This window comes from Desmodus rotundus, chromosome 10 (assembly GCF_022682495.2).
Source record: "Desmodus rotundus isolate HL8 chromosome 10, HLdesRot8A.1, whole genome shotgun sequence".
NCBI lineage: Eukaryota > Metazoa > Chordata > Mammalia > Chiroptera > Phyllostomidae > Desmodus > Desmodus rotundus.
The window spans coordinates 76,523,320-76,545,140 of NC_071396.1; the positions used below are offsets into that span (position 1 = coordinate 76,523,320).

Genomic DNA, 21,821 nt, shown 5'->3' on the forward strand with positions numbered 1-21,821 from the left:
GTGAATTGGGGAAATAAAAACTTCAGCTTTGCTGGGTTGTGATCTGGCCGTCCAGTCACTCAAGGTCATTGATCTCAGTAGCAAAGAGGAACCAGGTGCCTGGGCCCCTGACACTCAAACTCATTTACGGTCAGACTTCAGGGCCTTGTTCAGCAGACAAATCAGGTGTCCGGAAAAAGTGTTAGCAGTTTCCTAATGAAGTGGTTTGGACAATCATGAAACCTTGGATAGGACTCTCTTTTTATCTCATATAAATTTTTTTACTCAAATGACCAATTACTACAAGTTCCAAGTACCTCAAAAGACTGCTTCAAGACATCACTTCTCCTTTAGTAATGTGCTTCCTCCCTCCCGCTTATTTAAAAATTTGAACGCTTACCTATATAACTAAGTAAGACAGGAAGGAATATCAATCCATGAGTGGCTCCCAGTAAGACCATAGCTAAATACATCCTGAAGTAAAATATCTGGAAAATTTTAGATTTGGCAAAGGCCAACACCACAATCCCTCCAAATTTTGTAAGTGTGATTCCACTGAATACCTAAAAGAAGAAAGATGGTGTTAGAAACTGCTTTCGTCAATCTATTATAATTGAACATTTCCTAATAGAAGTATTTCTTAATAGTTAAGGTCAAAAGTCACTGTGGATTGAACCCTAGCTTTCAGAGTTACTGCTAAGTAGCATTATGTTCTACTTAAAATTGATTTATTTGCTGCTTATGAGTCTGAAACAAAAGGTATTATAAGGGTAAAAGCTATGTATTCTGCATAGACACTTGTTCTGTCCCTAAACTGAGATATTTCTCTATATTCTCAGATGAAAACTACTTTAAGTGTCTAAAATTGTTATGAAACAGTTTTAGTTGTTCCTCTGTAACAGTATTTAGTGTTGGTTAATTGGCTGGACTAGGATATAGCTGAGCCAAAGAGATTCTCCAGACATCAACTACAAATTGCTCACTGTGCACTTGCTTTTTCAACACTTATATCTGGCCTGTGTTTTATGTTTTTAAAGATTTTATTTATTATTAGAGGGGAAGAGAGGGAGAGAAACATCAATACATGACAGATCACATCAACTGGCTGCTTCTCACCCATCCCCAACTAGGGACCTGGCCTGCAACCCAGGCATGTGCCCTGACTGGGAATTGAACGGGTAACCTTTCCGTTTGCAGGCCAGCACTCAATCCACTGAGCCACACCAGTCAGGGCTGGCCTGCGTTTTAAATTGAAAGACTTCTGGCTCTCTCAAATCCCACTTCTCTGTTCCCCCTGCTTTGGCCATACTGCCGCCTACAAAAGGATTTACCAACAGAACAGTTACGGTGGTTTCAGGATATAGCTATTCCATGAGTTGCCTGAAAACTTGTCATCCTCGGGAGCTGCTGCTAAGGAAAGGATACAAAGTCTGATTATTTGGGACAGTGCCTTTTTTCCTACTGAATTTTAAAGTTCCTTCTGAGAAACGCTGGCTTGCTGAGCTGGTCGTCTCCCCTGGAATTGCTGCCAGAGTTACTTACAGAGCTGCCCATGTGGGAGAGCGCCTCTTGCGCACGTTCCACACGGCTTCCCTTTGCACTCACGGTGAACGCTCTCGTTATGTGGCTGCAGAACTCCACAGAGATGCCACAACTCTGAAAGAAAGTACCTCCTTTACAACTGGCCTTTTCCAGCGGAAACCGTAAGCAGCCACCCCTTTCCTAGCGCACCCTGTGGCGGGAGAGGAGCCCTAAGAATCCTCTTTGGCATGCACTATAAAGCCCCCATCCCACCAACGTAAGTGTGTCAGAACTTGTAGAGCCCCCTAGGCACAGCGCCCAGTGCTCCAGTTTACATTTGCCTTCTTCAGGGGGCGCTGCAGAAACCTCTGAAGGGCAACCCCACACACTGTCATCGTTTCTGTACTTGAGCCTCAGTGCCACCCCCCTGAAGCAGGGCCGTGTCTGAGGTACTGGTGTACTGTTTCTGTTTTCTGTTAATACCTTCTTGAGTGCTCATATCTTTAAAACTAATCATTAAAATGCACCTAACAATGGCATGGGAAGCAAAAGATATTGGTCAGAGAATTCCATCAGGGATGGGGCAATCTTTCTAAATGAAATGTGGCTATCTTGCTGCTGTTAGGCTAAATTTTTCTTGCAAACCCTTTAGAATAATAAAGGCAGAATACCCAAGCTGGAGCATGAAATCACATTTTCACTGTTAGCGTAACATCCAGCCCCACCTCTCCATGTGTACGAAGGGCAAGGGCAGGACTTAATCTGTTGTCCCCAGAAAGAGTTCACAGTAACGTGACGCAGGCATTAGGGGCAAACCGAGTGGCCGGCACTCACCATGACCAAGTTGACCAGGGAGACCGCGTTCAGGCTGATGCCCCACAGCCACATGACGCCGAACATGTTGACCAGGATCATGGCGATGGTGACACACATGATCACCGCAGACCACAGTTCACAGCCCAGGAGAACCACGGTCACCACGAAGATGGCCCCCAGGGACACGCCAAGGTTAAAGATCGTGTCGTCAATAATGGTCAGGTACTGTTCGTAGAAGACATAGAACACACTGGAGCGGAGGGAGGAGATTCTGTCAGAGCCCATTCTCACTTCTGGAAGCTCCACTCTTCACCCTGCCGCTACTGCGCAGCTGCGCAAGGGCTTTGGAAGACGTGCCTGGCAGAAAGCCTCCCTGTTTTCTAGCAGGACTCGTCTGCAGTAATTCAGCTGGACCTGTGACTGACCACTGACACCGACAGGTGTATTTTATATAAAGTTTTTGTTCACAATCCCACTCTATTCTGCTTTATAGGCAGTTACAGAGAATATTTCATGCTATTTTGAAAAAAACAAGTCCTGATCCATCCTGAGAATTACTTCAGGCCAAATGGGGTCTACAAAGAGGCTGAGGAGAAGTTCTTTCTTTTTCTGCAAAGTTAACCAGCTCTCTCCAGGAATTAGGACCCCGCTCTGAGAACTGCTCCCACAGCAAAACTGGCCGCCCCCGCCCCCCGCCCCCCGCCCCGCGCCAGCACAGGTCAGGACTCCTTCAACCGAGATCACAGAGGTAAGGAAAAGAAGCCCACTTGTTTCTTCTACTTTCTATATTTTCCAAATTCAGTATTCCATAAGTAGTATTTATTTTTATAAATAAAAAACTCAATAAGCAAAAAAGAAAAATCTCAATAAAGGCACTGCCCCAAATACTCAGCAGTCAGGGGGCCCCTCAGTTACTGTCCAGGAATGTCCACTCGGCACCCTTCATGAGGCCCAGTCTCCAGGCAGCCCCCTGCTGCCCCCCGGGGGCTTTTTTGCAGTGTGTCTCTTTCAGAGAGTGAGCTCCAGCCCAGAGACCAAGTTTTCTTTCCCCAGCACTCAGACCTCAACACGTGCACCAGATTCTGGCCCTCCCTGCCCAGCCACCATCTTCCCGCACACACTTGGTCAGTGCTCGCAACGGAAAGGTTATCAGCATGAAAACTGAGCATCAGCAACCCACCAAGGGACTCCCAGGGTGTGGGCCCTGCCCTTGGACGCCCTCATCCGTACCTGTATGGGAACACGCGGTAACGACTTCCTCCCTGGCTCATGGTTTTGGTGATGTTACCAGCAACGAGGCGGGCTTTTTCCATGGCATCAATGAAGTCCGCAGAGGTCTGCAGCACCGTGTGGTAGGTCATGAAGTATGTGGCTCCGACACCCGTGTTGTCGTCAAGGATGTTAACTGCCGACCCGTAAGCAGCATGTCCCCTGAGAGGAGACGGTGGTGTCAGAAAGACCACACTTTGTGAAAACCTACAGCATCTGAGCACGCAAGGCTAAGCGACGTCGTCTGACCCTGGGCTTGGAGGTCAGACCCAGCTCTAAACTTCAGCGACAGGGAAAGCCCTCTGAAAGGGAAGGATGAAGAGTTTAGTTTAGCCTATTCTCTCCCACACTGGCTTTTCTTTACTGCTCTTGGCTTCACTGGTGTGTACCTGCTATTGTTTCCGTGCCTGGCTCTGCTCACAGTCCGAGTGCTTTTGTACAGAGTTTGCACAGCAATGCTGTGTAGCAGGAAGTGGGGACGGGCAAGGGCCCCAAGTGAGACAGCCACGAGCTCGGCCTCCAGAGTGGCCTCGGCCACGTACAGGCCACGGGGCCCTTGGCAAAGTTACTGAGTTGGGGCTGCGGTATCGCCTTCTACAAACAGGTATACACCACCTAATCACAGGGCTGCATGGTGAGGTAGCGAAATAATGCTGTGAGGTGCCTGGCATGATACTGGCATGTAGGAGGCTCCCCCGGAAGTGGTGGCTATTGCTTCATAAAAGCGGAATTCGCTTGGACTTGTTTTATGTAGGCCAAAGCATTCAGTCTGCAAACAGACCAAGATGCAACATTCATTTCTATTTTATCTTTAGGGATAGTCTTCCCATGGTGCTTAGCATAGCTCTCAAAACACAGACATGATATATGTGACTGATAAATGATGGGACTCAGGTCAAATGATGTATTCTTATGAGAAAACAGGGACATCCTGGGTTTACCTGCCACATGTGTGGATGCTCATCTTGCTCCTATAAGAGCTTCCAAACCCCCCACCCCAGTGAGTCCTATTTCTGGGCCAGATATGCTGCTTCCATAAGTAACTGGCTGCCTGGCTGTAAGAACAGGCTGGTGAGAAGCACAGTGGAGCCAAAACAATCTAAACTTAATCTAGGATGCCATCCCCAGAGCAGAGATGCTGTCTCACTGATCCATGGACACAGCTGAACAGACCACTTCACATTCTGAAATGCCGCGTGTGCCTCCTGCCCCTCCGCCCCACGAGTAACCTGCGCAGAACTCAGCACCCACTCCCACGGCCAGGAGGGCCAGCACCCGCAGAGGGAAGCCTGAGAAACAGATGCAGACACCAGGATGCCGTCAGTTGGAAATAATGCAGAGTTTTCTTTAAGGTGTTTTAGAGGTTTCTTTGCTTTCACAGAAGAATCAGGAAAGGATGAGAAGGGGGTAGAAAAGAGAACCTTGCCCACACCACCGTATCTACCCCCAAGCCCTCTCCTCGTTTCCCAGTGCCGACAGAAGTGGGTGCGTACCTGAAGGGCGCGGCGGCACTTACCCTTTGCCACACTTGGGGTTCGGGTTATCAGAAAGGAACATGGGCAGGAATCTCATGAAGTCTCCACCCTGAGGCCTCTGTTTGCCCTCTGGAGTCAGGGGCCGGCATCGGACGCAGGCAGGGTCAGCCACTAGCAGGAACGGGGGGAGGGGCCAAGGAGAAAAGAATGGGTCACGATATTTTACTTTAAAACATTTAAAAATATTGTTAAAGAAATGAGATGAATTCCTTTCCTGAATCTTTCTCCTTATCCAAAAGCTTCAAATATGTGTGATTTCCATAGTCTAATATCTTTGACATACTATCTTCATCTTAGGCAGAAAACAAAAATTTTCTTCCCTGAAACAGGTTTCCTGCTGGAAGGATGACCTCAATCGGTATTACCAGATCCCAGGGTTTCCATGCTTTTGTCAAGAAAACTCTAGGATGACCTCAACACTCCTACAAAACCATGGGGCAATGGTGACGAGCAAAGGAAAACACATCTGTGAGAAACTACTGCCACAGACCAATCAAGAGGCAACTGGCGTCATCGGGAAAAGATGAGAAACCGCACAACTCTGACACCCAGGGCCCCTGACTCAGGCCTGGTTCAGCCTGCAGCCCGGAAGGGGCGGAGCCAGGAACAAGGCGCAGTGTTTGGAGTGAATGAGTGAGGAAAGGGATGGCAGCAAAGGGACGGAGACCCGGAGTCGGCTTGTGGACAGGTGTAAATGGGGGTGAACTGCAAATGGTCTTTAAATTATAATGTTAAAATTTTTCAGAAAAAAAGGGAAAGACTTGGCAAGTACCTGAAGCATTGCAGAACCGATCAGTGCTATTGTACACTCTACAGCAAGAAGACTGCGGCTTAATCCAATCAAAGTAATCGTCAATCCAGGACGAGGGAGCAAAGCCTATTCGGGTACTAGCGGAAAGGAGAGAACAAAATTACTGGCTTGTCCCATGAGGAGAAAGTCTTTTTTAAAAATTTTTTGTAATGCTTACTAAAGAACATTTTTGCCACTGATTTTAGAGAGAGAGGAGAGGAGAGAGAGAGACATCAATGTGAAAGAGAAACACCAAATGGTTGCCTCCCATATGCACCCTGACCGGGGATTGAACCTGACACCAACGTATGTACTCCGACTGGGAATTGAACCTACAACCTTTCAGTTACGGGATAATGTTCCAACCAACAGAGCCACACCGGCCAGGGCAGGAGGAAGTCTTTAGTTCCAGTCCTTTTCCTTGAAATCTAACTTCCTTTCTAGAGTTTATACTGCTACTCAGTCAAAAGACAAGTTACATTAGCACTTCATGGAAAAAAACCCTCAAAGTATTAGGTGGTAAATTAGTCCTTTAAACGTTTTGCTCAGAGAAAGCTAGATTCAGCATACATTCTAAAAAACACATTTTCTGAGAAAATCTATCTTCAGTGAAAAATTTCAGGCCGAGCTGCCCCTGGCCGAGAGCCCCTCCTGGCTGCGTCTGCTGCAGAACAGGAAGAGCGGGTACTGACTAGTTGTCCAGCTCAGCCGCTTCGTAAATCTGCTGCACCAGCGAGTCGTTGTTGCAGCCCACGCCCCCGCACACCATGTTCTGCCCCTTCAGAGATGTGTAGTCATGCCCCTCCTCCAGGACGAAGTAGACAGGCGGGCCCGCGTGCAGGTACTGACTGAGGGCCTTGAAGTAATCCATCACGTAGGAGTCCTGAAAGAAGACCCAACAACAGGACAAAGTGAATGTTCTGTGGTGGCTAAGTGAGGCGCAGGTGACTGAGAGTCAGGAGGGCCTCCAGCCCAGATTCAGGACTCCTGACACAGCCAGTTCCCCCTCCCCCACCCTCCTGGGGCCCAGGGTGCTCCCCAGCCCGGTTCCACCATTAGGAGGGCACCTCGCCAGGTGAAAGCTGGCCGCTCGCGTCCTGGGGCTGTGCCCCAGAGAGCGGTCGGAGGGCTCAGAATGCCGAGGCCCACGCTGGCAGAGCTCTGCGGCCGTGCCCACTACGTGGGAGAGCCCGTCCGCACTCGCACTTATGAGCATGCACTAAGGTGAAATATCTGGACACGTGTTTTGAAACATTTATGCACCATTGGCTAAGGAAGTTAAAATTAAAAAAGCGTCTTACTTTTGGCATCGAAAGAGACTGATCCAATCCAATCTCCACTTTGTTCAGGACAGCGATGCTGAATGAGAGGACACCCACAAATACTGCTATCTGGGATGAAAAGTGAGATGGGAGAGCGATTGCTTAGAGCTAGCTATAGTGAGCCGAAGAGCACACATAAAATCTTAAGCACGTGGAAAATGAATCTTTTCTAAACTGAAGAGCAGGTTTAAACGACACACTAAGCAAACAAGGAGCATGGGGTAGTGGCTGAGGTCAGAGTATCTGGAGTCAGACCACCCGGGTTCAGATGCTGGCTCCTCCACTTACAAGTGAAATGACCCTAGGGCAGTCACTTGACCTCTCTCAGCTTCTATTTCCTCATCAGTAAGTCAGGAAAGATAAGACTTATAACACCAGATAGTTTTGTGGATTAAATGAGAAAAATCTAGGCATAATCTAAATTTTAGCCCAATACTTCCAAGACAGTATCCAATATTTAGCACAATACCTGGTATCACAGGTAACTACTCAATACATGTTATGTACTTATGTTGCTTTTACTAGAGAAGTGATAGATGATCACTGTCAGCTACATCCGGCATATAAACTATAAAACCTTCTTGCCGGGTTGCTAGGATTAGGGATCACGGGTGGTGTGGGAGTGGGAGGGGGGCACACCGCAGAGAGATCAGCGTGGTGGCGGATCTTCACACGGGATAAAATGACACAGAGCGAGACCCACACATGGTGCCAATGTCAAACTCCTGGTTCTGATATGGAACTACAATTATGTGAGGCCGCAGGAGAAAACTGGGTGAGAGATACCTGGGTCCTCTCTGCACTACCTTCTCAATTTTCTATGAATCTATAATTATTTCAAAACAAAAAACTTAAAACAAATTATGGCTAACACTGCTAAAAACTAGCTGAACATACTTTATGTATTTGTATGTATCTGCTTCTATGTTGTTGTGTATGTAGCTAACAACTGTCAGAATCTCCTTCCCCAGCCACGTGGCTCACGGAAGGCGTGTGGCAAAACCCATGCCAGGGAGAAAACCAAGAAAAACCACAGGTGAGTTTATACCACGATCGGCCGCATCCAGTCCTTAAGCAGAAGCGGAGAATAGGCGTCTCTGAAGAAGTGAAACAAGCAGTTCTCTGAGGCCTGGATGCCAGTTCCATCTTCAGCACCTCTGACACAGCAGAGGATGTCCAGCCGGTTTTTCTAAGGGACAAAGAGGAACAAAGGTCACGCCCTCTAGCTGCTTCAGCTAGACTGTAGACTCAAGTGAAATAGGTTGTAATTCTGATAACAACTTACCTCTTGACGCTTAATGTCTAAGCCCAAGAGACTCACGAAACAGGTAATCTGAAGAAGGAAGTCAATGAAGACCGCCATTCCGGCAAACAGAGAGAAGGTGTGAACGGCGGGCATCACTGACAAGGCTCCTGTGGGAGAGGAAGGCCGCCATCACTTCCACTTCCAGCAGAGGGCTCTCTCGAGTCTCCCCCCCCCCCCCCCACCCGCCTCCGGTCCATTTGAACACAAGGAGCCAGAAGAGGCCAGACCTATGAGCAGACCCCACTACTGCTCCCACAAAAGATGCTGCAAAATCTGTGGAGGTCACACCAGAACTGGAGGAGAGTCTGTAGCCCGGAGTTTTTCAGAATGGTGCCAGCACCAGAACCACTTGGGGAGTTAAAAATGTGGCTGCTGGGCCCCGGCCTCCTCCTACTTAATCAAGACTGAGGGAATTCAACCCCACTTCTCATGTATTTAATAGGCTCTCTGGGAAAATCTAGGTACATTAAAATTTGAGAACCATTAATATTGTCCATTTCTTATCGTACCTTCTATGCTTCACTCCAAGAGAGGGACTGTATTTTCCATCTGCTAGTGTATCAACAATATTGGTCTTCCGGTTTACATACTATCAAATGGGGGTGCTCCGACTCAAAAACTAGGCTAAGACTCACACACTGAGAACCGGCAGCTCACGGCCAGATAGCCTGTTAGGCCCACACTCTATAAACCCATTTTAAAATTAAAAAATACTTTTTAAATAAAATAAGAAGCCAATATTTAACAATGAGATTTTGATTCACAGTGTTGCTTGAGAAAAAAAAAAAATTGGACCCAGCAGCACCGGGGCAGTGACATACCACTGCTCCTCTTAGCCAGGACCTGTGTACTCTGCGGCCGCAGTCCCCGCCACCCCCACTGTCCTCCCAAAGTCACTTCCACCTCGCAGCACAGGGTCAGCTGCTATTATTATCACACGTGCACCGGTTTCCTCATAATAGAGGTAAAAAAAGGAAATAACTTTTTTTGCACCTGTCCCCAATAAAAGGAAATAGAAGGGCCACAGGTTTCAAAGCACATTGCTTCATGGAAATGAAAAATAATACGCTGCTGGTGGGTCTGTGTTGAAAGGCCACCACGTATGATGCTCCTACAGCGGCCCTGTGGTGACTGGGCGGCCGTGTGGGCATTTCTGTTTGTAACCCGTGGGGTGTGTGTCGTCTCTGCGGTCGCTGAGCGATTCTAACCTGGCCGCCTCTTCAGAGGAGGCAGTCAGTTCTCTTTCACTACACGCCGGACACGAGGGCAGACACAGTCCTGCTGGGAGGACTGGTGGATCTGTCTGTGTGAAAAACACAGAGTGCTGCTTTCTGTTCCAGCTCCTGCTGCCTCCTTGTTACGAGGTCAGATCCAGGCACCTCTGCTCATCGGCGAGGCTGCTTCCCCAGTGAACTGTGAGTCCAGAGGAGGAAGACTGCCGAAGAGAACGAGGCCAAGCCCCTTGCAAGCGAAGGCCTGTGGATTTTCCGGCTGCCGCTTAGTGTTGTTTTGAAAAGACTCTGTGGCTGTGCAGGAATGCTGTTTTCAAATACCAACACTCGCCATCGGTGCCAGAGAGGGCGAATGGCAGGGGAGTCCTAGGTGTCTGGACCCTAAAGGTCGACACTGTCCTGAAACAATGTGAGAAAGAGGACACTGCTAAATGACACCTGAAGTATTGCCACCAGTTTATCTTGTGGTCCACTCTCTTACTTTCCAATTACAGAATAAAGCTTAGAAAAGGAAAACCGCAAAGGAGCATATCCAGACCCCAGGCTCCTTCTATTCCCAGGCTCAGCCAACCACAAGATCGATAGAATTCAAAGAGCAATTACCTAAGAAAAATGCTACTGTCTCTGCAAAGGACGACAGGAACATACTAGGAGCCACTTCTCCAAGGACCCTGCCCAGCTGCTGGTCCAGGGTTTCTCCCTGAAGACGTTCGTCTCTCTTTAAGAAAAAAATTTAAACACAATACATTAAAATATCTCAATAACAACGCCACCCCTCTGCTTCTCTGTGTTAACAGTAAAGAAAAATGATTAGTGGCCACTACTTATTGTATATAAACTTTGGTGAGGGACCCGTGACGCCTCACACGAATCCATTTAGAGCATCTCTGACCCCCCGAGCTAGGTAACAGGTGCGAGGCTCAAGGAAAGACTGGGTCATTTTAGGGAGAAAATACATGGAATGCAGGCTGCTGGTGGCTGGACCATTAAATGACATACCACCTACATGCCACCGAGTCTCCACGCAGGTAAGCGCTATGGGACAGAGACCACATGAGAACCAATCGACTGAGACCATTTTCTCTACATCAGCAGGTCCTGCGTTGACCTTTTAGGGCCCCTTTGACAAATCTTTCCTTCTTCTGCACTTATGTGGAAAATGATTTTAATAGCAGTTGCTCCAAAAATATTTTCCACAGCATGTTAGCCCTTTTTGCACATATGCAAAACCAAACTCTCACTTTCTATCTATTCCACCAACCAGAGAGAGGTGTGAACCTCTTGACCCCAAAGTGTCCAGAACAAGTGACGGGCACCAGTAAACAGCGCAGTGGGAAGGAAACAGCGTGCCCTCGCCGTCCACACGCACATATACTCTGCGTGGAGCCAAACAGCCACTAACGGAGCTCGGCACCTGTCAGCTGCCACGTCCCGTGAGACTAGGAAAACATACCTGGTAGGTCTGGACCAGAATGAAGATGTTGTCCACCCCAACAGCCAGCACCAGGAATGGGATGACTTCAATCACGATGAGGGTGAGGGGGACCCCAAAGTAGCTGAAGATGCCCAATGAGCACGCCACTGAGCTCAGCACGATGAGGATGCCTGCGATGCCCAGGGAGATTTTAGAATCCACCTGCGAGAGGCGACACGGGCAACCGCTGGTTAGGGTGTCTCTCGTCCTGTTACTAAAAGGTCCTCATTTCGACCTCTTTACATGTGTATACCAACCCGCACCTCAGAGTGCAATTCCCACTCGGGGAAGAGAGATGAAAAGGTCTTCCTAAGCAACGTATTTTATAAGCTTCCATTCCTAGGCGACGAGGTAGACGAATTAGAAAAAACTGAACTATGTGAAGTGTATTTTAAGTTGAAGACAAACCAAAAAGTTGGAACTGAAGAAAACATCAGGGAACAGGAAATGTTGCACACAGCTGAATCACAGGGCAACTGAAGGCAGTTCTGAACATAATAAATCAAGTGGAGGCGAAAACACGGCGTACGCTGCGCCATGACATTTCCAACAACTCGGACATCCCCACTGTCCACACTACGTGCACCCGGCCCCCCAACCCACACTCACCAGAAACCGGCTGCAGCTTTTGATGTGCCCCAAGGCTATGGAAATATACAGGAACATGACCGCGTAGCTGATTATCACCGTGAAGACGTCACTGTTGCTTTCACGGTTCAGTTCGTCTTCGATGCTTCGCTCAGCAGTGAAAGAAATGGTGAGATTTGGATTCTTGTAGTTTTTCACAAAATTAGTAAACCTGATGAGTAAGAACAATTTGTATCTTTAGTTAAAACTCAGTGACAGCTAAGTGAGGAACTTCTTCCCAACGTCTGTGAGACAACGCCGCCCTCACTTAACCTTTCTCTGCACTCAGCCCTCTCCACCGCAGCCTGGAAGGTGAGACAGTTCTGGATGTGCTGAGTGTTCTACCACTTAAATTGGTTTAGAACCAGTCTGAAAATTGGTTCGCGGTCTCATTCTTTTTAACTAAAAAAGATTTCTAAACGAAGTACTATGCATCATAATAAAGACATATGCTTATGAAATAAAATTTTAAAAGTTGATCTACAGATTCAAAGCAACCCCTATCAGAATCCCAACTGACTTCTTTGTAGAAAGGAAAGTCGATTCTAAAATTCATATGGAATTGCAAAGGGCCTAGAAGAGCTAAAAACTTCATTTTCAAGAACAAAGTAGGAGGATTCAAATGTCCTGATTTCAAACTTACTACAAAACAACAGTAATCAAGACAGTGTGATACTCACACAAGGATAAATATTCAGATTAAAGAAACAGAACTAAGAGTCCAGACATAAACCATGTATCTGTGGTCACCTAATTTTCAACAGGGTGGAAAATGGGGAAAAGAATAATCTTTTCAATAAATGGTTGGGGACAACTGGAGAGCCACAAACCAAAGAGTGTTGAACCTTTACCTCACACCGTATGCAAAAATGAACTCAAATGGGTCAAAGACCTAAATGTTAGAGCTAAAACAATAAAACTCTTAGAAAAACATAGGCATGAATCTCCATGTCCTTGGATGAGGTTTCTTAGCTCTGACACAAAGAAAGTACGAGCAACCAAAGAATAGATAAATTGGACTTCATCAAAATTAAAAACTTTTGTGTCTCAGAGAACACCATCAAGAAAGTAAAAAAAAACAAAACAAAACAAAAAAAACCCCAAAGTCAAGATAGGGAGAAAATACTTGGAAATCATATATATCTGATAAGGGATTTGTGGCCTATAAAAGAATTCTTACACTTCAATAAGAAAAATACACACACACACAAATAACCCAGCTAAAAATGAGTAAGGGACTTGAATAAACATGTCTCCAAGGAAGTTATACAAATGGCTAATAAGAGCATGAGAAGATGCTGGAATTCATCAGTCATCAGGGAAACGCAAAAACAAGTTGCAGTGAAATACCACTCACACCCATAAGGTGACAAGGATTGAAATGGGGAATCTGAAACCCCCACACGCCGCCAATGGGAATGCGAAATGGTGCAGTCGCTGTGGGAGACAGTCCGGCAGCTTCTCAAATAGTCACCATGTGACCTATCAGTTCTAATCCCAGTACACACCCAAGGTAAATGGAAACATTAAGTTCACACAAAAACGTGTGGAGGAATGTCTACAGCAGCAGTACTCGCAACAGTCAAAAGGCGGAAACAACCAGACTGTGCGTCAGTGGATGAATGGCTAAGCGAAGTGTGGCACATCCGAAGGGCAGAGCACTGTTCAGCCGTAAAAAGGGATGGAGGGCCGATACCTGCTACAGCTCGGATTAACCCTGAAAACACCAGGCTAAGTTAAAGATGCCAGACACAGACTCCACACGTGGGATTCCATTCATAAAAAAAAAGTCCAGAATATGAAAAGGGACAGACAGAAAGTAGATTCGGGGTTGCACAGGGCTGGGAGGTGGGGGCTGAGAGCAGAGGGTGGGGGGAGGTTGGTGCTGATAGCTAAACAGTAGGGAGCTGCTTTCTGAGGCGAAGAAAATGTTTTAAAATTGGCTGTGGTGATGACTCCACATACCTGTGAATATACTAAAAGCTATTAAATTGTACACTTTAAATAAATAAGTGAAATGCATGGTATATGAATTATATCGCAATAAAGCTGTTTCTTACAAAAATGTATGTAAAGTACATTATAAAGGAAAAAGCCCAAGTCCCTTGTCCTCCTTAGCGCTCTCCCCAGTCCCTCCAGTCTGCAAACACACTCAACAATTTCCGGGGTGTTTTTTCTAGGCGTGGACAGCATACCTACACTGAAACACGCTGCCCCATTCTTCAGTGACTGCAGAATTTTCTACGGTATTTAGCCCTTACTAATAATGTGCATTCAGCTAGCTCCCGTTTTTTGCCGTTAGAAAATGATGCAAGACAAATTTCCACACATAGATTTTTGCACTCTTGTGTAAGGAGATTTGTTCAAACAATGTTTACAGGTAAATTTATTTACAGATTTTTTTCTTGACATCACTAGTACCAAGTGAAAAGATGTAACTCGGGCCTGATGTTGGTTAGTTTGGCTGAATGAAGGCTGCTCTCTGCTAGTGTCCAGCTTCCCACAAACACGGACAGGCGGTTTAGACCCGGTGAGCAACTCACTCTTTTTCCCAGGCCTGGGCCCTCTGGAGCTTCTCAGTATCATTGTAGTAATTATTGACAGGAAAGGTAATCACGAGGGCTGTGGCGTTATTGTAGTTTTGATCTAGAAAGGAAAAACGTGACATCAAAAGGATTATAAGCACGCAGAAAATTAGAATAATGCCAGGGGAAAATGACAAGACAGCTAGGTGACTGATTCAGTGGGGCTGTCGACTCTGCATCCACAGATGCACAAGCAAACACATATGCTTCCCTTCTCCTTCTCTTTTATATGAACAGTAATGTATATTCTGGGCACTATGCTTTTAAATTTGCCTTGAGTCTGTTCCATTTTAGTACATAAAGAGCTTCCTTATTCTTTTTTCTGCTGTATTATATTTTCTAGTATAATTTAACCAATCTCCCACTGATGGATATTTTTATAATTTAAAAAATTATAAATATAATTACCACATGGAATAACCTTACATTTTTAATGTGTAAAATACATATTTGTTGGATCAATTCTCACAAGTACAATCACCGAATCAAAAAGTTTGTGCATTTCTAATTTTGATAGATTTTCCCAAATTGTCCATCAAAAACGTTCTCATTTTTCATTCAATAAAATATTTTCTGACACCTACTTTTGTGCCAGGTGTTATTTCAGTACCATGGATACATCAGTGAACAAAAGAGATAAACCCCCTGCCTTTTACTGGAGCTTAAATTGCAGTAACAGTTTACTCTCGCACCGTCGCAGCAGCTTCCCTCGCCTTCACGCACACCGGTGTCCCTGAGCTCTCGGACCCTGCCGATCTGTTCCTCAGACAGACGAAGTGGGACAGATGCACCTCACTAATCAGGAGTGAGGGAGAGCACTTTTCTTGTATAATTACAAGCCATTTGTGTTTTTTCTTTTGTTAACTTTTGTATGGCTTTTCTTCTGGGTTGCCGACCTGTTCTTGTTTTCACGAGAACTCTGTACATAATGAAGAAATGCTGCCCTGGCCAGACAGCTCAGTGGGTGGGAGTGCTGTCCCGGGCACCAGAAAAGCTGCGAGTCGGATCCCCGGACAGGGTGTGTACGAGAGGCAACTGACGGATGTTTCTCTCTGTCCCGTCCTCTCTCTATAAAATCAATAAACATCCCTGGGTGAGGATTAAAAAAAAAAAGAATGAAATGCTGTTACGTATACTAATTTTTTTTCCAGTTTGTTGCTTTTCTTTTCAAACTTTATGATGTTTGTTCTCCATGTAGGAATTTAAAATTCTCATGTTGTCAAATTCATCAGTGTATCCTTTTGTGGCTTCTGAGTTTTATCTTGCTCAGAAATGCCTTCTCCATTTAAAAATTATTTTTAAAAATTCCTCCTGTATTTTCTTCTGGTCCTTTAATAGTGTCACTTCTTGCGTTCTAATCTGTGCTCCATGCGGAATTTCTTTTGGTGTTAGGACTAAGGCAGAGATCAAAGTTCACCGTGATGGCTGTGACTGGCCCAGCGGTGCCCCCATCGTCCCCCACCGATTAGCAAGGGCACTGCATCCCACGAGTGGAGAGAAACTTGAATACAGATCACAACTTCTTGAGGAAAACATTCATTTGGCCCCTTCCTTAGGGCGTAGCAAGACCTGCTGGTTGCCTGCAGTTAGGCTTCAGGTGTCAAAGTTGTCCCATGAATCATGACCCCACTGTACCTCGCACAGCCTATTCCAAGGTGTTACAGGACCCAGCAAACAGCAAACCAACTGCTCCTCCTACCACAGAAGTGCCTGAGTTCTTAACCAGTTGGTTCAGAAGGAAGAAAATCCCCCAACTTTCCTTTCCCCCATTTCCTTCACACAGTATCTCTTCCCCATTACAGATGGGCTCAACCCAGGGTCCACGGCTTCCGTGGGGGTTCTACAGATGAACCTCCAGGTTTCAGGAACTCCTTGAAGCTGAACAACATCTTATGTGGAAGGGGTACTATCCTGGGGACATGTCCTTAACATTTGACAGCTTCCTAAAGTGTGACCTAAAAAAAAGGCTAACAGCCCTGGCTGGTGTAGCTCAGTGGATTGAGCATCAGTCTGTAAACCAAAAGGTCGCTGGTTCAATTCCCAGTCAGGGCACATGCCTGGGTTGTGGGCCAGGTCCCCAGTTGGGGGCATGTGAGAGGCAACCAATCAATGTATCTCTCACACATTGAAGTTTTCCTCCCTTTCTTTCTCCCTCCCTCCTCTTCTATCTAAAAATAAATAAATAAAATCTTAAAAAAAAAAAAAAGCTAACATCCTCCTTTTTTTAAAACCAGAGAAAACACCCCATTATATTTAGGATTTAAGAGCCTGGAAATATATAATAGTGCTCAATTTATGAAACCTCTATGATTACCACTTGACAGTAACAGAACCAAGACTTCTTAATCTAATAGGAACAGCAAAAGCTTCTCTCACTTACCATCATAGCCGCCTAACACAAGCCAGGGGAACACCGGTCCCCCGAACGTACCCAGACAAGGATCGTGGAGCACACTGGTGTCATTCAGAGAGGCGGGAGCCCTGCGGCAAGTTTAGAAAACAGCTCCCAATTAGAACAAGCCTCAGGACATCAGAGACCTAAACGTTTATACAACTAACAGTTAATAAGGCTACCCTATTTTTCAGTCACGTATTCAACAATATATTTACATATTCTAAGCACAACGTGAGGTTCCTTTGGTGAATAATACAATACAGTTCAGCACTTGCCTTTGGAAGCTCGGAGTCACTGAGAGGCAAGCAAATACAGAATGAAGTGACTCACATCACTCGCTGCTTGTTACACAGGGGAGGAGCAGCCAATACGGCGGAAACTGCCACCAAAAGGAAGAGACATGCACAGAACCAGGTCTCTAAGGCTGACGGAGAGTTCACCTGGGAGGGAGAAGTGCAGGTGCTCCGTGCAAGGGCGACTGTGGAGGGCAGGGAGGAAAGAGCGAGAACAAGCATGGGGAGAGGGGAGAGCAAGAGGGCGGCAGTTTGAGGGACAAGTCCTGTGTCTAGAACAGGGGGCACCCATGAGGGAGAGGCTTCTGAGAGAGGGGATGGACCTCAGAAGTGGCAGACTTGAAAAAGGACTAAGTGCCATGCTAAGTAGTTCGGATTTTTCATCCTGCAGACACCGGAGAATAATTAGAGACTGGGGGGAAAAGGCCACAGGCTGTTTTACAAACATAACTCCGGTGGCAAAGCGGAAGAAGGTCTGCAAGTGGGAAAGAGAGGGGGTGTGGGGAGCCCAGTCAGGAGGTCTGTGCAATTGTCCAGGCCAGGGACAACCAGGAGAGCAGTGAAGACAGGTAATCAGTGAGGGGAACCAGCATTTCAGGACAGATCCTAAGCCAGAACCCTACTGGGCACTTGGGGAAGTTCTCAAAAACAATCCGAACCCCCACCCTTGAGAGCCAAGGGATAATGGGGTCAGGTCCCCGAGGTCAGGTCACCTGCTTGGGGCAAACAGACTCCAGGGTGCAGCCAGAATCTGAGTCCCTTCTCCCATAGCCTGACTCTGCCTCCACATCACAGATTTGAGAGCTCATCTAGAGGTTAAAAACCACAAAAATTACATGAGGAAGAATTCCGGGTCACAGCCTCAAGTCTGAGCAACTGGCAGAAGTTGATGCTGTTCCACAATATGGGGGGAAAGGAGTAGGTCTGGGTGGTCAGGTTCGCTGTTCCAGCAGGACTTCCGGGGGAAAAAGCCCAGGGAACGTGGGAGGGTGAGGAGGGCGCTGGCAGCTGGAGACACACAAGGTGAGCACTTGGCCAGCACACCTCCCTGTCGCACAGGACAGGAGCGGCCGCACAGCATCCCCACACCTAGCTGAGCTGCGCCCCACTTAGCAAAATGCAAGTCTCATGAATCTCCCCCACCAAAAAATGTTGTTGACTTTTATTTTGTACTAGAGAAAGTAAATAGGGGCTTTTCTTTAAATATAAAAATTATAGCCCTGGCTGGTGTGGCTCAGTTGGTTGGAGCGCGGTCCCGTAGACCAAAAGGTTGCAGGTTCGATTCCTGGTCAGGGCACATACCCAGGTTGCAGGTTAGATCCCTGGTCAGGGCTCATACAATAAGGCAACCAACTCATGATTTTCTCTTACTTCAATGTTTCTCTCTCTCTCTTTTCTCTCTCTCTCTCTAAAAGCAATGAAAAAAATGTCCTTGGGTGAGGATTAAAAAAATTATATAATATTAATTTTTCTTCAAACTGTTTACAGCTCCCCTGTACCATCCACCCAGTGGAAAATGCTGGTGTAGGGCACTTAGACACACACTTTTTGTTTTATAGGGTTTTTTCAGAGGTGACCTCCTTTGAAGAGTAAACACAGCCCAGCCACCTAATGGGTCATATTCTAGTAACAAAACCAGACAGAACTTAAGGCCTTCAAACCCACCCAAAAGTCCATGCGCTCAACTCTTGAGATGCTGTTAGTTGAGCAGTGGCTCAATGGTGACAAAGAATAATTCCAATGATGAAGAGACAGCCATGGTGACTGTGTGACCGGCTGCACCACTGTCTCCCGGCCAGGTGAGTCCAAAGGGCAGGGAGTTCAGTGAGGGTAGGCCCACCCCTTGTGAGCCACAGGACAAGCCTGAGATCGCCTCACAGGTCAGCAAGCACAGCTTCTCCGTGACTAACTGAATTACAAACACCGTCTGCCCAGCAAGGCACGCCTCCTGCAGGAAGCAGCTTCCCCACCCCCAATCTAAACCTACACACCAATCCTGCCCCCCACTCCGCAAAGGGGCACTGCACGTTTTAAAACCATCTCAATGTTAAAATATAAATTTGCATTTGAAAGATAAGAAAAAGAAATATTGTTATTATTTTTTTTTTGTAAAAACCCAGCTCAAGAAATGTAGGGGTTGCTGTTGTAGATGAAACTGCAGGCTATGAATCCAGGCAGGAGGTAAAGGCCAGGAGGCACCTGCTGTTCCTCAACTAAACATCACAAAAGCTCCACCCCAGGGCCTTTGTACTTACCGCTCCCTCTACTTGGAACACGTTTTCCTCCCATATTCACAGGCTGCCCCCTGGCCTTTCCTGAGGAGCAGGTCTCCCTCCCTCTAAAGCAGGACCCCGCCCCTGCCCCCACCCTCTATCTGCTTGGCTTCATCCTCTCCTTGGTGCCCGTCTCTACCTGGCATTAGAGCTTGTATCTGTCTGCCTCCCCCATGAGAACATTTCCTCTACTTGCTCACTGCTGGGCCTCCAGCACCTACAAGGCATGTAGCAACAGCAAGTGCACGAATACTGGTGGGATGAACGGGTGACTGCTCTGCCACGTACCGTACACAGTACAGAAAGTGCGTGTGGTAATCCGCGTACACGTAGAAGGCGTCCCCTATTTTGTGGTCCAGCAGGGAGTGGCTGTTCTGGAAGTAATTCAACACACTCAGAATGGTGCAGTTTTTGTTATATGGTGAGAGAGGGGCCAAGCAGATGTCTTGAAGTGTCACAGTCTCGTTGTTATAAGATGCAGTAATGCTTTCGATGGCTGTTTGTAAGTCAAGAACCTGAAAGAAGATACAAATCCAGAAACACATCATTTCTACTAACCATTATTGCCCCGAGGGGTCACAAGATACGAAGTGTTTGGGGAAAGCCCTTCCTCTGACAGGGAGAGGACGATGGCATACTATGGGGTGAAGTATCTGATAACGCCAAAGCCCGGTCTTAGAGGACAGCAAACTGGGATGGAGCCCCTAGGCGACGTGTCCAGAGAGATGGGGAGGTGACACCAGCGCCAGGCCACATCTCAGCACAGGACACATGAACATCGCCCTACCTCCACCCTCCGGCCCCAGCAGTGACCAGCAGTGCGGGAGGGGACACTGGGGCAATACGCCTTGTCCTCCTGACACTCCCCCTCACCAAAAACATGCCACTCGCTGCCTTGCTCCGTTCTAGGACTGTTTATGCATGTTCTAGTACTTTCTAATAGAGAACCCACTCCTGGAGATGAGTAACTGCTGTGCGCCTTCCGCAACAAGGTGGGGAAAAGCTCCGGGCAGTCACTGGTGGGGAAAGGATTCTACTGAAGTCTTGGGGCCACGCTGATGTGTTTCAAGACGTCAGGCTTTCTGCAGGCAAGACCAGTGTTTAAGAAAAAAACCATGTGGGTGTTAAAAAAGAAGTGGGATGCAGTTTCTGCACAGAAATATTTCTCCAGGGCAAGTGTGCCAGGGGAGAACAGGGTAGATCTCGTCCCAAACAGACTCTCAGCAAATGTGGGAAACAATACCCTCCCTTCCTCAGGCAGATCAGCGATGACCTGCAGTTCCTCCCTAGGGCCCCAGGACAGCACAAGAGGCTTCAGTCCTTTGGGTTCTAGCATATTCCTTTACAATCACCAAGGGAAAAAAACTCCTTAAGTTCCTAAGGTGAACTATAAGTATATTCTGCTTTGAAAGAGAAAAATGTCCATCTCAACTTCTAGAAAGAAGCAAGACTTGTCATATGCAGCAAACACAAAAGTGGTTTATAGCAAATTGTTCATTAAGTTCAACACCTGCCATTCACTTTCTTGAAAATTCCCTCCTTTTACCATTAAGATATTCAAAATATACCACTACATTCAGCCCCAAACTCACACCCAGTGGAACTGGTCAACATGTAAAAGCCAACAAACCACTGTGAGCCTGGAAACTGAGTTCTGCAGAGAGATTATTACCTGGTGCAAAATCTCTATGTTAAGCGGAGGTCCAAAGGGCACGTCGGATCCGGAGGGGTACGGCTGGTAGGTGTGTGTGGGGGTGTGGGGGGCCCGGATAATAAGCTGCTCTGTGCGGAAAAAAGGCCCGAAGTGGGTGTCAAAGTACTCTTTTTCCAGGCGTGCCTGGCTGCTGGGGGCTGACCAGAGGTCAACTGGATTGGTCGTGACTTGGACAAACATCAGGCCTAAAGAACAGGCAGCAATGAAGACCAAGGAGAAGAAAAGAACGCAGCCGGGGTTTTGGACACAGAAGGAGCCCCACCACGTGAAAAGCTGCCTCAAACAGCCCTCAAACACTTCACCAAGCGGGCTGCAGCATGGCGCCTCCCCTAAAAGGGTGGGAGAGGAGAGAGGGTGGAGGTTAGAAGGCGAGCCATTCCTGAAAGTTGGAACAAGGAAAGCATTAGCTACTCCAGCCCTGGCAGGAATCCTGCCTGCACCAGGGATGTGTGGGAGATACTCCCCACCCTGCCCCCTCAGCTACCTAACTGCTCTGGAGGCCACCCTTCTTAGCAGTTCCCGTCAGCCTTTCCTGCTATTCCTGCTCTCAGCCTGCGGGGTTAGCACCTCCACAGCTCTATCCCAGTCCACCATTATAGCTGTTATCAATTGCTTGGCTCCGATCTGCCACCCTGACTAGCCTGTAAGTACACAATGGCAGGACCTGTCTGTCTTGATCACAACTGTGTC

At 47.1% G+C, this 21,821-nt stretch overlaps 1 protein-coding gene across 1 annotated transcript in view; it reads right to left on the bottom strand.

Annotated features, from left to right (window-relative positions):
- The window catches only part of NPC1 (NPC intracellular cholesterol transporter 1), a 50,490-nt gene that overhangs the window by 1,078 nt on the left and 27,591 nt on the right, over positions 1-21,821 (bottom strand). The window contains exons 8-24 of the mRNA XM_053912316.1: positions 21,090-21,460; positions 19,706-19,932; positions 16,837-16,937; positions 14,415-14,517; positions 11,854-12,043; positions 11,224-11,406; positions 10,374-10,488; positions 8,518-8,645; positions 8,281-8,421; positions 7,212-7,301; positions 6,603-6,793; positions 5,893-6,008; positions 5,102-5,231; positions 3,547-3,747; positions 2,335-2,566; positions 1,522-1,635; positions 380-542 (exon numbers count right to left, since the gene is read on the bottom strand). Coding sequence (XP_053768291.1) covers positions 380-542; positions 1,522-1,635; positions 2,335-2,566; positions 3,547-3,747; positions 5,102-5,231; positions 5,893-6,008; positions 6,603-6,793; positions 7,212-7,301; positions 8,281-8,421; positions 8,518-8,645; positions 10,374-10,488; positions 11,224-11,406; positions 11,854-12,043; positions 14,415-14,517; positions 16,837-16,937; positions 19,706-19,932; positions 21,090-21,460 — 2,796 coding nt within the window. The remainder of the gene's footprint in view (positions 1-379; positions 543-1,521; positions 1,636-2,334; positions 2,567-3,546; positions 3,748-5,101; positions 5,232-5,892; positions 6,009-6,602; positions 6,794-7,211; positions 7,302-8,280; positions 8,422-8,517; positions 8,646-10,373; positions 10,489-11,223; positions 11,407-11,853; positions 12,044-14,414; positions 14,518-16,836; positions 16,938-19,705; positions 19,933-21,089; positions 21,461-21,821) is intronic.